This window comes from Muntiacus reevesi, chromosome 3, assembly GCF_963930625.1.
Source record: "Muntiacus reevesi chromosome 3, mMunRee1.1, whole genome shotgun sequence".
Classification (NCBI taxonomy): domain Eukaryota; kingdom Metazoa; phylum Chordata; class Mammalia; order Artiodactyla; family Cervidae; genus Muntiacus; species Muntiacus reevesi.
Genome location: NC_089251.1, coordinates 121,115,969 through 121,128,795, shown reverse-complemented (window position 1 = coordinate 121,128,795; position 12,827 = coordinate 121,115,969). Strand labels below are relative to the sequence as shown.

General features: G+C 40.4%; 1 protein-coding gene across 1 annotated transcript in view; it reads left to right on the top strand.

The window, feature by feature from the left end:
• Nucleotides 1-12,827, top strand: part of DAW1 (dynein assembly factor with WD repeats 1) — a 35,084-nt gene that overhangs the window by 15,002 nt on the left and 7,255 nt on the right. Inside the window, exons 6-10 of the mRNA XM_065927621.1 lie at nt 1,760-1,859; nt 6,117-6,224; nt 8,495-8,601; nt 10,354-10,456; nt 11,409-11,523. Coding sequence (XP_065783693.1) covers nt 1,760-1,859; nt 6,117-6,224; nt 8,495-8,601; nt 10,354-10,456; nt 11,409-11,523 — 533 coding nt within the window. The remainder of the gene's footprint in view (nt 1-1,759; nt 1,860-6,116; nt 6,225-8,494; nt 8,602-10,353; nt 10,457-11,408; nt 11,524-12,827) is intronic.

Below are 12,827 nucleotides of genomic sequence, written 5' to 3'. Positions count from 1 at the left end.
AATAAATTACATGCCATATTATTGAAGAGGAACTAAAGAGTCTCTTTGATGAGGGTGAAGGAGAAGAGTCGGTGAAAGTGAAAGAGCCGGCTTAAAACTAAATATTAAAAAAAGTAAGATCTGGCCCCATTACTTCATGACAAATAGAAGTGGACAAGGTGGAAGTAGTAACATATTTCCTCTTCTTGGACACTAAAATCACTGCAGACAGTGATTGCAGCCATGAAATCAGAAGACGTTTGCTTCTTGGCAGGAAAGCAATGACAGACGTAGACAGTGTATTGAAAAGCGGAGACATTACTCTGCTGACAAAGGTCATATAGTCAAGGCTATGGTCTTCCCAGTGGTCATGTATGGCTGGAGAGCTGGACTGCAAAGAAGGCAAGATGCCAAAGAATTGACACATTCAAACTGTGGTGCTGGGACTTGGACAGCAAGGAGATCAAACCAGTCAATCTTAAGAGAAATCAACCCAGAAAACTCCTTGGAAAGACTGATGCTGGAGCTGAAGCTCCAGTATTTTCAACGTCTGATGCAAACAGCTGACTCGCTGAAAAAGCCCCTGAGGCTGGGAAGAATTGAGAGCAGGAGAAGAGAGAATCAGAGGATGACATGGCTGGATGGTGTCACCGATGAGATAGACATGAACTTGGGCAAATTTTGGGACACAGTGTGGGACAGGGAGGCCAGGCGTGCTGCCATCCATGGGGGTCACAAAGAATTGGACACGATTGGGCAACTGAACAACAACATTGTTGAAGATGGGGTAAAATGAACACTTTCCTACACTTTTGAGCAGTGAGCTTGCACTGCAAGTGATGGCCCAACTGTGTGAACTTTTGATGACTTGCTATTAGTTCAAAAGACAGACAGGGGTCAGGGTAAAGGAAAAGATGTTAGTTCCCTGGTTGAGGGTTGAACAGGCTAATTTACTCTTACTTGTTGGGTGTTGATCAGCAGCCCTGATCCACAATAAATGTGTGAAGCTTCTTGCTTGAAAGGAATGGAAGTCTTTATCATATTTCCTCTCCAAATCCTCTTTCTTCTTTAAAGACCTTACAATTGGAAAAATACAGATTTTACTTTCTCAAGGGGACACTTACTGTCTAACTTCTCAAAACCTTATCTGGCACATGTTCAATTGGATTTATATCTTTCCATTTTCCTTCTTTTAAATTTGATACTACTGTCTTCAGTATATCTAACAGAATTTTTCCATATTCCTACAACCATATTACACATTATTAATTTCCACTTGTTAGTAATTTTCTAAACTAAATCCTTTACCATATTCATTAATGAAAAAATTATTGCAATCTTAAACACAATTTATATTTAAAATGTAAAATATTTAAAACTGAACACATAAAGAGATACTATTCAAAAATTAGAATATTATTTTGTTTTTCACTGCAACAGATACAGGATTGCTTATTATTTTAGCTTGTTTAAATTTTTTATTTTATATTGGAGTATAGTTGATTTACTGGATTGCTTATTATTTTAAAAGTGAAATAAAATTTTTTGTGGGAGTGGGGTGGAGAGGGGCACTTCCCATTCTCAGGACTCCTGAGGGTAAATAAATTACTGAGTAATAAATTGCTTATTTATTTTTTAAAGTTAATTTTATTGAAGTATAAAAAGTGAAGTAGATTTCTAAATAGAGATCCATGTATTAATGTCTTATCTTAATTCTGTGTATCAAATACTGTGATTGATTTTGTTTTCAAATTCCATATATATATTTTTTAAATCTTAGTGACAAAATTGCCACTGGTTCCTTTGATAAGACTTGTAAACTGTGGAGTGTAGAAACTGGAAAATGTTACCATACCTTTAGGGGTCATACAGCAGAAATAGTGAGTATATTTATTTTATTATATTTTTATTTTATTTTTATGTTGTCATTCCTTTTGTCTTTGCTTTGTTTTACTTTTTTATTTTTATCTTTTTCAGTAGATCTTATTTTTTAGAGAAGTTTGAGTTTGACAGAAAAATTGAGTGAAAAGTGCAAAAATTTCCCATACATTTCTCCTCCTCTCCTCCAAAGCATGCCCCATTGTCAGCATTCCCACCAGGGTACCACATATATTGCAAGTGACGAGTTTACATTGGGGCTTCACATAATTGTTAGTTCTTTTTAGGATTACATTCCAATTTTAGTATATGTGCTGCCAAAGCAAGCACTCTTTTTAGGATTACATTGCAAAAGTAGTTGCTATATCTTTACAACTAATTTAAAAATCTGTTATTTTAAATTTCTCTATATTATATATGATAGTATTTATATCATTCACAAGCTACTCTAGTTTTAATATCTTGCAGATACTGTCAAAGACTCATATCCTGCATTGACTAAAAATAATGGGATAAGTATATGAATACAATATCCAATCTGATGTCTTTTTTGTTGACTTGTCTTTAGAGAATTGGCTTGATTGAGGGTTGGTGAACTTCTTAAAATAGCTTTTAAAATAACTTTTTTATACCATGTAAAATATCTAAGCTGATTGTTTCCTGGATAAAATTAGAACTCAGATTTGCATAAGTGGTTTGATACTCTAAATTGCTTTCACTATTGGGAAGCCCTCCTCCTTAACTAATTCTGTGCTAAATGTCTTACAACAATTAGTGAGATCATTTGTACCCTGTGGAACAACTGATAGCTTTTAAAGAGTTTGCTTATTTTAGGAGTAAAATTTATTTATATTCATTCTTCATATTTATTGTATTTTCATCCAACAAGAGCTATGTTCAAGGTACTTTACTGGGGATGATGCAGTGAAAAATTATCCAACTTTTTAATGTATATTAGCTTAGTTGTTCCTCATAACAACCCTAAGGGGTAGCTATTTCTTCATTTTTCAGTTGAGGATTCTGAGGTATACAGAGCTTAAGTAGCTCGCACAAGGTCATAAGAAAGGCACAATCCTCATTTTTGTAGTGTGGCCGTGTTTCCATACTCCCTTGGAATTTTGAAGGTTTTCCTTTTTTTAATAGTTCCTAGGAAGACATTCAGATTTTGGAATCAATGACATCAACCCAGTGAATATTTGCTAAGTACTGACTGTGTGAAGCCCTGATCTATGTGTGGGGGGGGTCAAATTGCAGTTCTTGGGCCCTGGGGATTTTGCAGTTTCCTAGAGGGAGTAGAGGTGTCCATGGATAAGTTCAAAGATGTATTGTAGGTGGGCTAGAAGTTGGTGTGGAGTTCAGTGAGAGCACAGAGGGAATAGCCAAGCCTCCTTGGCCAGGAGAGGTATTCAGGGGAGACTCTGCAGAGAAGTGGAAGGTGCGTTCCAGGCAGAGTGAGCTGCACCAACAAATGCCCAGAGGAGGTGTGTAACCATGGTACGTGCTTGAGAACGCAGGAGGCTGAGTGTCCAGAGCAGCACTCCCCCAGCTTCCCTGCACAGAAAGTGCTTATATGGAGACACACACACTTGTAAGCATTGCCTGCCCACAGTCAGAGGTGATGGGCAGGGAACCCAGGTGTTACCCAGTTGTCTGGGCTAAAGGTGTCAGTGACTTGGCATATGTATTGACCTGCAAAGCGAGGTCCCAGTCTTTGCTTGATGGAAGTAGGGGAGGCAGGAGAGGCTACACTGCAGATTTATAGAGGATCTTAAATGCTGTGCTAAGGAATTGGGACTTTATCCTGGAGATATTGCCACACTGTTGAGAATTTTCACCTGAGAGGGGGTATGGTTAGCTTTTGCATTTGGGGAAGATGGTTCTTTTGCCATTGTGAAGGAGACATGGGGGGAGGATAATACAGGAAGTATGAGCCAGTGGGGATCTGGTAAGTATGCAAACAGAGACATCAAAGCCCTGTCGTGAGGAGAATGCGCGAGAAGGTAAGGGGTGGGAGGGGTAGGACTGGGTTACCAGGGAGATATGAGGCATGAAGGGAGAAAGTATTTAGGATGATTTCCTGATTTCCGACTTGGGCAACTGACAGCGCCATTCACCAAGTCTGTGCAGAAGAGAGAAACAGGTTTCTTCATTTGATTTGCATGTCTTAGACAGGGTGATAAAATCTCCCTGTGTGATGTCCAAAAAAAGGCATCCATTTGGCAGATGGCTTTTTGGGGCTGAGCTGAGAAGTGAGGTTTGGATAAAAGACACGGATGTGTGAGTCGCTGGCATCTGGCTGGCAGTTGCTGTTGCTGCTGCTGCTAAGTCGCTTCAGTGGTGTCCAACTCTGTGCAACCCCATACAGAACAGCCCACCAGGCTCCCCCATCCCTGGGATTCTCCAGGGAAGAACACTGGAGTGGGTTGCTCAGTCGTGTCCGACTCTTAGCGACCCCATGGACTGCAGCCTACCAGTCTCCTCCATCCATGGGATTTTCCAGGCAAGAGTATTGGAGTGGGGTGCCATTGCCTTCTCCGGAGTGGCAGTAAAAACCACCGAACAACTGAAAAGTTCCCAATGGGAAAGGTAGACTATGAGGAGAAAACTGGTGGGATCCTGGGAAGATGGAGAAGAGAAATTTTGAAAAGATACAACAAAAGAGATAAGAAGTAAGAGAAAAAAAGCAGAGCTTTATCAAAATAGTCAAGAAGGAAGAAAATATCAAGAACCTCAGGGAGGTTAAGTGAGATGACCAAGACCAACCAAGCCTCTCAACTGGACATTTACCCAGAGTGGTCCCAGTAGAGAAGATGGGAAGCAAGTGTTGGTAGACTATTTTTCCAAGGAATTTGGTGGTAAAGGGAAATCAAGTTAGTTTAAAAAGGGACAGATAGAGTCAAGGGAGAATTTGTTTTCATATGGGAGGAACTCAAGCATGTTTATAGGCTATTGGGAAGGACCTAGTTTAGAGTGAAAGGAAAGTTGGTGAGATCATCTCCTCGTGGAGCGCAGGGAATGCAGTGTCTTAAAAGGGCAGCAATCTCTCTGAGTCTGAGACTGGGGGAAAGGAAAGTGAGGGTCAGGGGAGGAAGTTCCCACCAGACAGGTAAGTTTTTTTCAGGGATGTGTTAGGAGGCAAAGTTATCTGATGAGCAGGAATAAAGATGGGAGTGGAGTCAAGAATAGGGAATGGTAGAGTGTACTGAGTCAGAGGCATGTTGGGCAAAGTAGGGAATGGTACTAAGGTCACATCTGAGGATGGAAGGCACGAATGAGCAACACTAGTTGTCTGCCATGCTGTTTTCTTAAACTACCTTGGTTGAGTGATGAGGTAGGGCTGGCAAATGAGTGGATAAATTCCCAGGCTGATATAGGTTGTTAGGAGATTTGTGAAGAGTGCAGGTGGAAGATGGGGGCTAGGAGTTTTGGGCATGCTGGCAAGAGTGATTCTCCAGGTGTCAGTTGACTGGGGCGTGATGGACCAGGAGAAGACAAAGGGGTTTACATGAGATGGAAGTCATCCTGCAGCAGGTAAGGGGTCTGGGCTTAGTGAAGAAGATAAAAGGCAGAAGTACTGGAAAACTGGAACTAGAGATTGGTGTATCAGGAGTGAATTTCCTAGAGGAGGTGACATCAAGGTCAGGGTGTAGCCATGGGGGTGATTATGAAAAGGAGTCCGGGATCGTGGGTCTAGGGGTGTTGAATGAATGGCCCACAGGAGGGGTACCGGGGACTTGGAACTGAGACTGTAAGCCAATAACCAAAGTCCTAAGCAAGTGAGGGGATGTGATCGACAGGAAGATGGGAGGCAGGGGGACTTCTCTGATGGTCCACTGCTCTTCCACTGGAGGTGGTGTGGCTCAGTCCCTGGTTGGGGAACTAAGATCCCACATGCCCTGAGACGTGAAAAAGTGAAAACACATAAACAAAAATGGAAGGGAGCCAAACAGCATGAATCTCAAAGGAGTGGGCTTTGCTTTTGTTCTTGACCTTCTGTGGTCTAGAAGTGACTAAGGGGAACCAGTGCCCCTCCAAGCCTGAGCTGGGTGACATGGAGAACAGCAGCCTCTGCTCAAGCAGAGGATGCTTCCGGATCAACCTGCAGATGGATGACTACCCATATCTGGTGTTTTGCCTGCTTATCTGTGCAAAGAATTAGACTGAATCTGCTAAGGGAGTGGCAGCTTCAAGCTTCTCTATAGTAGGATTAACGGTCTGAAACTATCTTTCTAAAATCTCTCCCATTTCATGTAATTCAGGTATGTTTATCATTTAATCCTCAAAGCACATTGGTGGCTACTGGAAGCATGGACACGACAGCCAAGTTCTGGGACATTCAGAGTGGAGAGGAAGTGTTCACCTTAACAGTATGTTGCTAATGTTAATAACTTTAAGAGCTTTATATTTTCATTAGCTATTCCTTTGGAGAAGTCTTTTACCTGAGTTTTTTTTTTTTTTTTTTGTACTTTTATTACAAAATGAACTCTAAGTTAGAAGATGTTTTTGAGCAATTGATTTTCAGACTGCAGTAAGACACTGTTTCAGTTGGTTTGCTGGCTATTCCCAAAGACTTAAATGGACACACTGGGCTTTGGGGCTTTTTAAAAGCCCATAAAAAAGCCTGATGGGCTTTTTATTTCAACTAGCTTCAGTCTAAAAAAGGTCGTGGCTATTGCTTAAAATCTATGGTCATCTACCTGGCTAGAAGCAAAGGACGTGGAGGCTGGCACCTTTTGGAAGAGGCAGAACTGGAGGAACCTGCCAGAAGATTTCTTAAAAGGATGAATGTTAACTCCCTTCTTCTCTAACCTCCAATCCCAGAAGCTTCCTGTATCACAAAGTCTGAAGTATAAGGGGCAAGTGGCAGGAGGTGACAAAGTCAAAGGGGACTCCCCAAAGAGTGGATGCTAATGTTGTATCTCAGCGGGGGTCCCGTGTCTCCACCACACTTCCATTCAGCACTGTTCTTGACTGCTCCCCTTCACTTCTTCCCGCCCCAGCCAAACAAAAAAGGGTGATTCCCAGTAGCAATAGGTGGGAACAATTAAATGGGAAATCATGTTATCCTATTCTTTTGAATTATAAATGGATTTAAAGAATAGAACCCATTTTATACATGAACTTTTTCCAAGAAAGTTTAAAAAAGACTAGAAAAAGAGAGGAAAAGCAGTGCTTTTAACTAACAGCAAGAGTGTTTCTTTATTAAATGAATGTCTTGTTCTATTTACATTAAGCATACTTTTTCACATCTTTACCTTCATCAGTTTTCTGCATTGGGCTTCTTCACCACCTCTTCTTTCAGACAAATGCCTAAGAGCATTGAAAGGCATATGTCCTGCTCTGCACACTGTCTGGCACCAGGGAATACATTTGTGTGCTCAGAATTTTAATTTTCGGCTCCATTTAAGCTTTGTCATTTGGAATCAACCAGAAATTTAATTTGTAAATGAACTTTTTTATATATGAAAAAAGTAGTTAGGTGAATTTACTGAAATCGTTAGGCAAAACGAGGGCTACATCCAAGCAGGATCTACAGCAGAGGGGGACCCATTCTTACCACTGTCTCATACAGTTTGATTCATCCACCCCAGAGGACATCCAGATGAAAGTCAGGCTAAAGACTAGATATATATTAATCTATTTCATGTTAATTCACTATAAGAATTTTAGTTTTTAAAACATTAGCTTTATTTTGCAAACTTTTTGTCTTTTGCCCATCACCTATTATTAGCTCATAAAGCACTTTTCTGTGGCTCAGATGGTAAAGAGTCTCCCTGCAGTGCAAGAGATCTGGGTTCAGTCTCTGGGTCAGGAAGATCCCCTGGAGAAGGGAAGTGCAGCCCACTCCAGTATTCTTGCCTGGAAAATTCCATGGGCAGAAGAGCCTGGAGGACCATAGTCCATGGGGTCACAAACAGTTGGAGATAGCTGAGTAAGATTTATAAAAAATTTAGCCCATAAAACATACAGACCTTTTTAGTGTTTCCACAACAGTATGAATGAAGTCCTTTGAAACACGTATTCTTTTCTTTCTCTTTTTTTTTGTAAAACAGTTTCAGTTCAGTTCAGTTCAGTCGCTCAGTCATGGCCGGCTCTTTGTGACCCCATGGACTGCAGCACAACAGGCCTCCCTGTCCATCACCAACTCCCGGAGTTTACTGAAACTCATGTCCATTGAGTCAGTGATGCCATCCAACCATCTCATCCTCTGTCGTCCCCTTCTCCTCCCGCCTTCAATCTTTCCCAGCATCAGGGTCTTTTCAAATGAGTCAGCTCTTCAAATTAGGTGGCCAAAGTATTGGAGTTTCAGCTTCAGCTTCAGTCCTTCCAATGAATATTCAGGACTGATTTTCTTTAGCATGGGCTGGTTGGATCTCCTCAAATTTTTAGCAAATTTACAGAATTGCACAACCATCACCTAGACACTAGTTTTCGACCATTTCCATTACTCCCCATCCCCCCAAAAACCCTTGTGTCCTTGGCTTACAGTCTTTATTCCCACCCCACAATTGCTAATCTCTCTTCTCCCTATAGAGCTTTGCTTTTGTGTAGCGCTTTCTTTTGAACTGTTATGGGATACATGGGTAGAAATTGTTTTATTTACAGGTATGCATGTTGATATCTGCTCCTTTCCTAGGGACACTCAGCTGAAATCATCTCCTTGTCCTTTAACACATCAGGAAACAGGATCATCACAGGCTCCTTTGATCACACGGCTACAGTGTGGGATGCTGATACTGGAAGGTATCCTTGATTTTTAAGAATTTTTTAAACCTGGATCAGAAGATTAAGAAAATACTTGCTATTGATCAGCTTAATATTAAACCTGTTAACTGTGCCTTGGATTTCATAGGAATAGGACACATTGGAAGCACATCAGTTCATTCTTTAATGATATTTCTTTTTAATTTTAATGGGAGGATAATTGTTTTACAATATTGTGTTGGCTTCTGCCTTACAACATGAATCAGCCATAAGGCTTCCCTGGTGTCTCAGATGGTAAGGAATCTGCTGGCAGTGCAGGAGACCTGGGTTTTATTCCCGGGTCGGCAAGATCCTCTGGAGAAGGGTATGGCCACGCACTCCAGTATTCTTGCCTGGAGAATTCCATGGACAGAGGAGCTTGGCAGGCTAAAATCCATGGGGTTGCAAAGAGTCGGACCTGATGGAGCAACTAACACTTTCACTTTCATAGATGTGTCTCCTCCCCCTTGAGACACCCTCCCCACCCCCAGCCCATCCCACTCCTCTAGGTCATCGCAGAGGACTGAAGCCCCCTGTGTTAATTCAGCAGCTTCCCACGGGCTATCTGTTTTGCATATTGTAATGTATACGTTTCAATACTACTCTCTCAACTCTTCCCACTCTCTCCTTCCTCCTGCTGTGTCCAAAATCTTCATTATGTCTGCGTCTCTATTCTTGCCCTTCAGATAGGTTCATCAGTACCATTTTCTAGATTACACATATATGTGTTAATATATAAAATTTATTTTTCTCTTTCTCACTTACGTGGTATATATGCTTCCTCAGAATTCTGAGCAAATAATGGCAAACAGCAACATAAAGGAGAATGTTAGCAATAGCCTGGTTTATAACTATTATTTATTCCATGTACTGTGTAATCAAATTTCAATGGCTTGTCTTTAGGGTCGGCATGGATATCATGAATAAATAAAATCATGGCTAATGGTCCAAATTTAATTTAGTCCAAGAACTTCAATATTATTCCTAATTATTTTTGGTTCTAGTTGCTAAGAAGTTAACTAAATTAGCTAATTTGTGTTGTAAAACTCCACTCTTGGATTTGTCTCATTTTGATAGTGGGGTCAGTTTTCAGGGATCCCAATTCAGATGGATGCATTGAGAAGGAAGGGTTCTTAGACGACTGATGGATAGTTTCTGAACTACAGAGGGGTCCACCCATCTGGTGTAAAATTAGTTCCAGGATTTCAGGTTACCTTTATTATTCTTTTCTTTTTTTTAACCTTTATTATTCTTTATCCACACCTTTCTGAAGCACTGTCTTAAGTGATGTTGTTATCATGGGTTGTTTAAATTTTAATTATGTGTGTTATGTGAGTTGTGTCTGACTCGTTGCGAACCCATGGACTGTGGCCCACCAGGCTCCTCTGTCCATGGGGATTCTCCAGGCAAGAACATTGAAGTGGATTGCCATGCCCTTCTCCAGAGTATCTTCCCAACCCAGGGATTGAACCCAGGTCTTCTACACTGTGGGCAGATTCTTTACCGTTTGAGTTACCCTGGAAGTCTACCTGAGTTACCTGGGAAGCCTACTTAAGCCTAAAATTTTAAATATATTCTTGTTGAGATGAAATTAAGAGCCTAGTTCACTCTTTTTCAGCCACAGTGAAGCCATCACAGATATTTTGTAAAAGCTGAAATTCACCTCGTACACTGATGACTTGGCATCACTCTTTGTGCACATGTCTTGAGTGAATGCATCTTCCACCAGTCCAAACTGTTTCTGTTTTGTAGGAAGGTATATACCTTAATCGGACATTGTGCTGAGATCAGCAGCGCCTTGTTCAACTGGGATTGCTCTCTGATATTAACTGGCTCTATGGACAAAACCTGCAAGGTAAGCTGGAGAAATACCTGGGCTTTGTAACTCCCGTGTTTGTGCTTTGTACCATGTCAAGTATTCATGGCAGCATTAATACATTTTAAAGGTGCTAGAAAATTAAGATATTAATTTATCCAAAAATTGGTAATTTTTAAGTTTCAAGTTGCTGATCCTCCAAGGGTGAAGGATTTATGATGTAAAATAGCTTTGATGATTCAAATGTATTAAAAGATCTTTTTTATTGGAGAATATTTTCTTTATAGTGTTGTGTTGGTTTCCGCTATACAGCCAAGTGAATCACCCACACATATACATGTATCCCTTCTTTTTTGGATTTCCTTCCCATTTAGGTCACCACAGAGCACTGAGTAGAGTTCCCTGTGCTCAATGATCTTATTTTTTGAAGGCACATTGTCTTTGTTTACTATCTCTCTATTCATTTATTAAACTTCCATTAGCGTAAACTTCAAGAAGTCTCAACATGACATCTCCTGCCTTTGTGTTTCTGTTGCTAAGAGCTTATGCTCTAGAATTATTATTAGATATATAGATTGTATATTAAATGTATTATAATCTGAGTGTACTTTTCATTTCCTAGCATTGTAGTTTTAGAGCAAGCTCTGTATCACTTGATGACCCTCATATGAAAAGAGGTTGCTTCTACTCCATCAGTGAAGCACGCACTTTGAGATTTTTTCTCCTAAAATAGTGACAGATTTGTATTCTAAAGTCTGTCGTTGATCTTCTCTGTGTTGAAAGTGTGCCTTGTTAGATGGTTGGCTGCCATGTCTGGTTGTGAATCAAAGAAAATGAATAAAAAGTGAAAATTATGCACATGATTTTGGTACCACTTTTTAATCAGCTGTAAACATGTCATAAAGACTACTGGCCATCTTTGTATGTTAGAGAGGAAGTCAGGGTCTTCATCATTTCTTTTTTTTTTTCTTTTTTTTTTTTTTAATTGTAGCTGTGGGATGCTGTAAATGGAAAATGTGTGGCAACCTTAACAGGCCACGATGATGAAATACTAGACAGCTGTTTTGATTACACTGGAAAGCTTATTGCAACTGCTTCAGCCGATGGTAGGTAACCTACTTGTACATTTAATTTATGGAGGGATTTATGTTTTGTTTGATAAATATATGTGAGTCTACATTATAAGTCATCTCCCTGATGACCAGCTGTGACAGAAACGACATGTGCCTCATCTCTATGATGTCCATGCCGGTCACTCACTGTGTCTGTATCATATTCTTGATACCACATGCAATGCCGTAGAAGGTTTGTATCACCTCCTTGACAGCCACCTATGATGTCAAACTATATCTCCATCATCTCCGTGATAACTATACATATTAGTATATCTTGGGTCGTCTCCCTGATGACCATGCTACACTATGTTGTTCTCATCAGCTTGACCATTATCAATGGTGATATAATAAATCTGCATTTTCTCCTTTATGATCACATGTGCTGCTCTCCCATGCCTAGCAAATCTTCATGATGAACATATATAATGCTGTGCTACCCCTCATCTTCTTGAGTACCACTTATGAGTCTACGCTATGTCTATGTCATCTTACTGATAACCGCAGTCAGATGCCACCCTGTCTAATCATCTTGACAACATGTATAGTTTTATTCTTTGTCGGCATCATTTTCTTGACAATGACAAATGAAGTTATGCTATACCTACATCCTTTTAAAATAATTATGCATGTTGTTATTATCAGGGCTTCCCTGGTGTCTCAGTGGTAAAGAACCCACCTGCCATGCAGGAGATGAGGGTTTGATCCCTGGACCAGGAAGATCCTCTAGAGAAGGAAATGGCAACCTACTCCAGTATCTTGCCTGGGAAATCCCATGGACAGAGGAGCCAGGTGGTCTACAGTCCAAGGGGTCACAAAAGTGTTGGACAATAACGAAGTTATGCTATAACTACATCCTTTAAAAATAATTATGTATGCCACTATGCTGCTGGTTATCTCACTGATGACCCTAGATTGTGCCAGAAGATGCTTGTGTTGTCACCTTGACAATCATATATGATGAGGTGCTATGTGTGCAAAGTCTGTTTAGCAAGCACATGTGATGCTATCTCTTTGATAACTATGTATGATCTTTAAAGTAAGACTTTTCTCTTTGATGATTCCACATGATGAATGTCTGTGTGCATGTACTCTCCTCAAAAGCTCAGTGTGATGTTTTACCTTGTTCTATCATTTCCTTCACAATCATGTGGCATGCCGCCCTATTTTGCATCATCTCCTAGACAACTGTGTGTGATGACTCAGTTTGCTTCATATCCATGAAGGCCATCTATGGTGCTGCAACATATCTGTGTCATCTATTGATAACCACATATGTTGCTATGCTGTGTATGTGT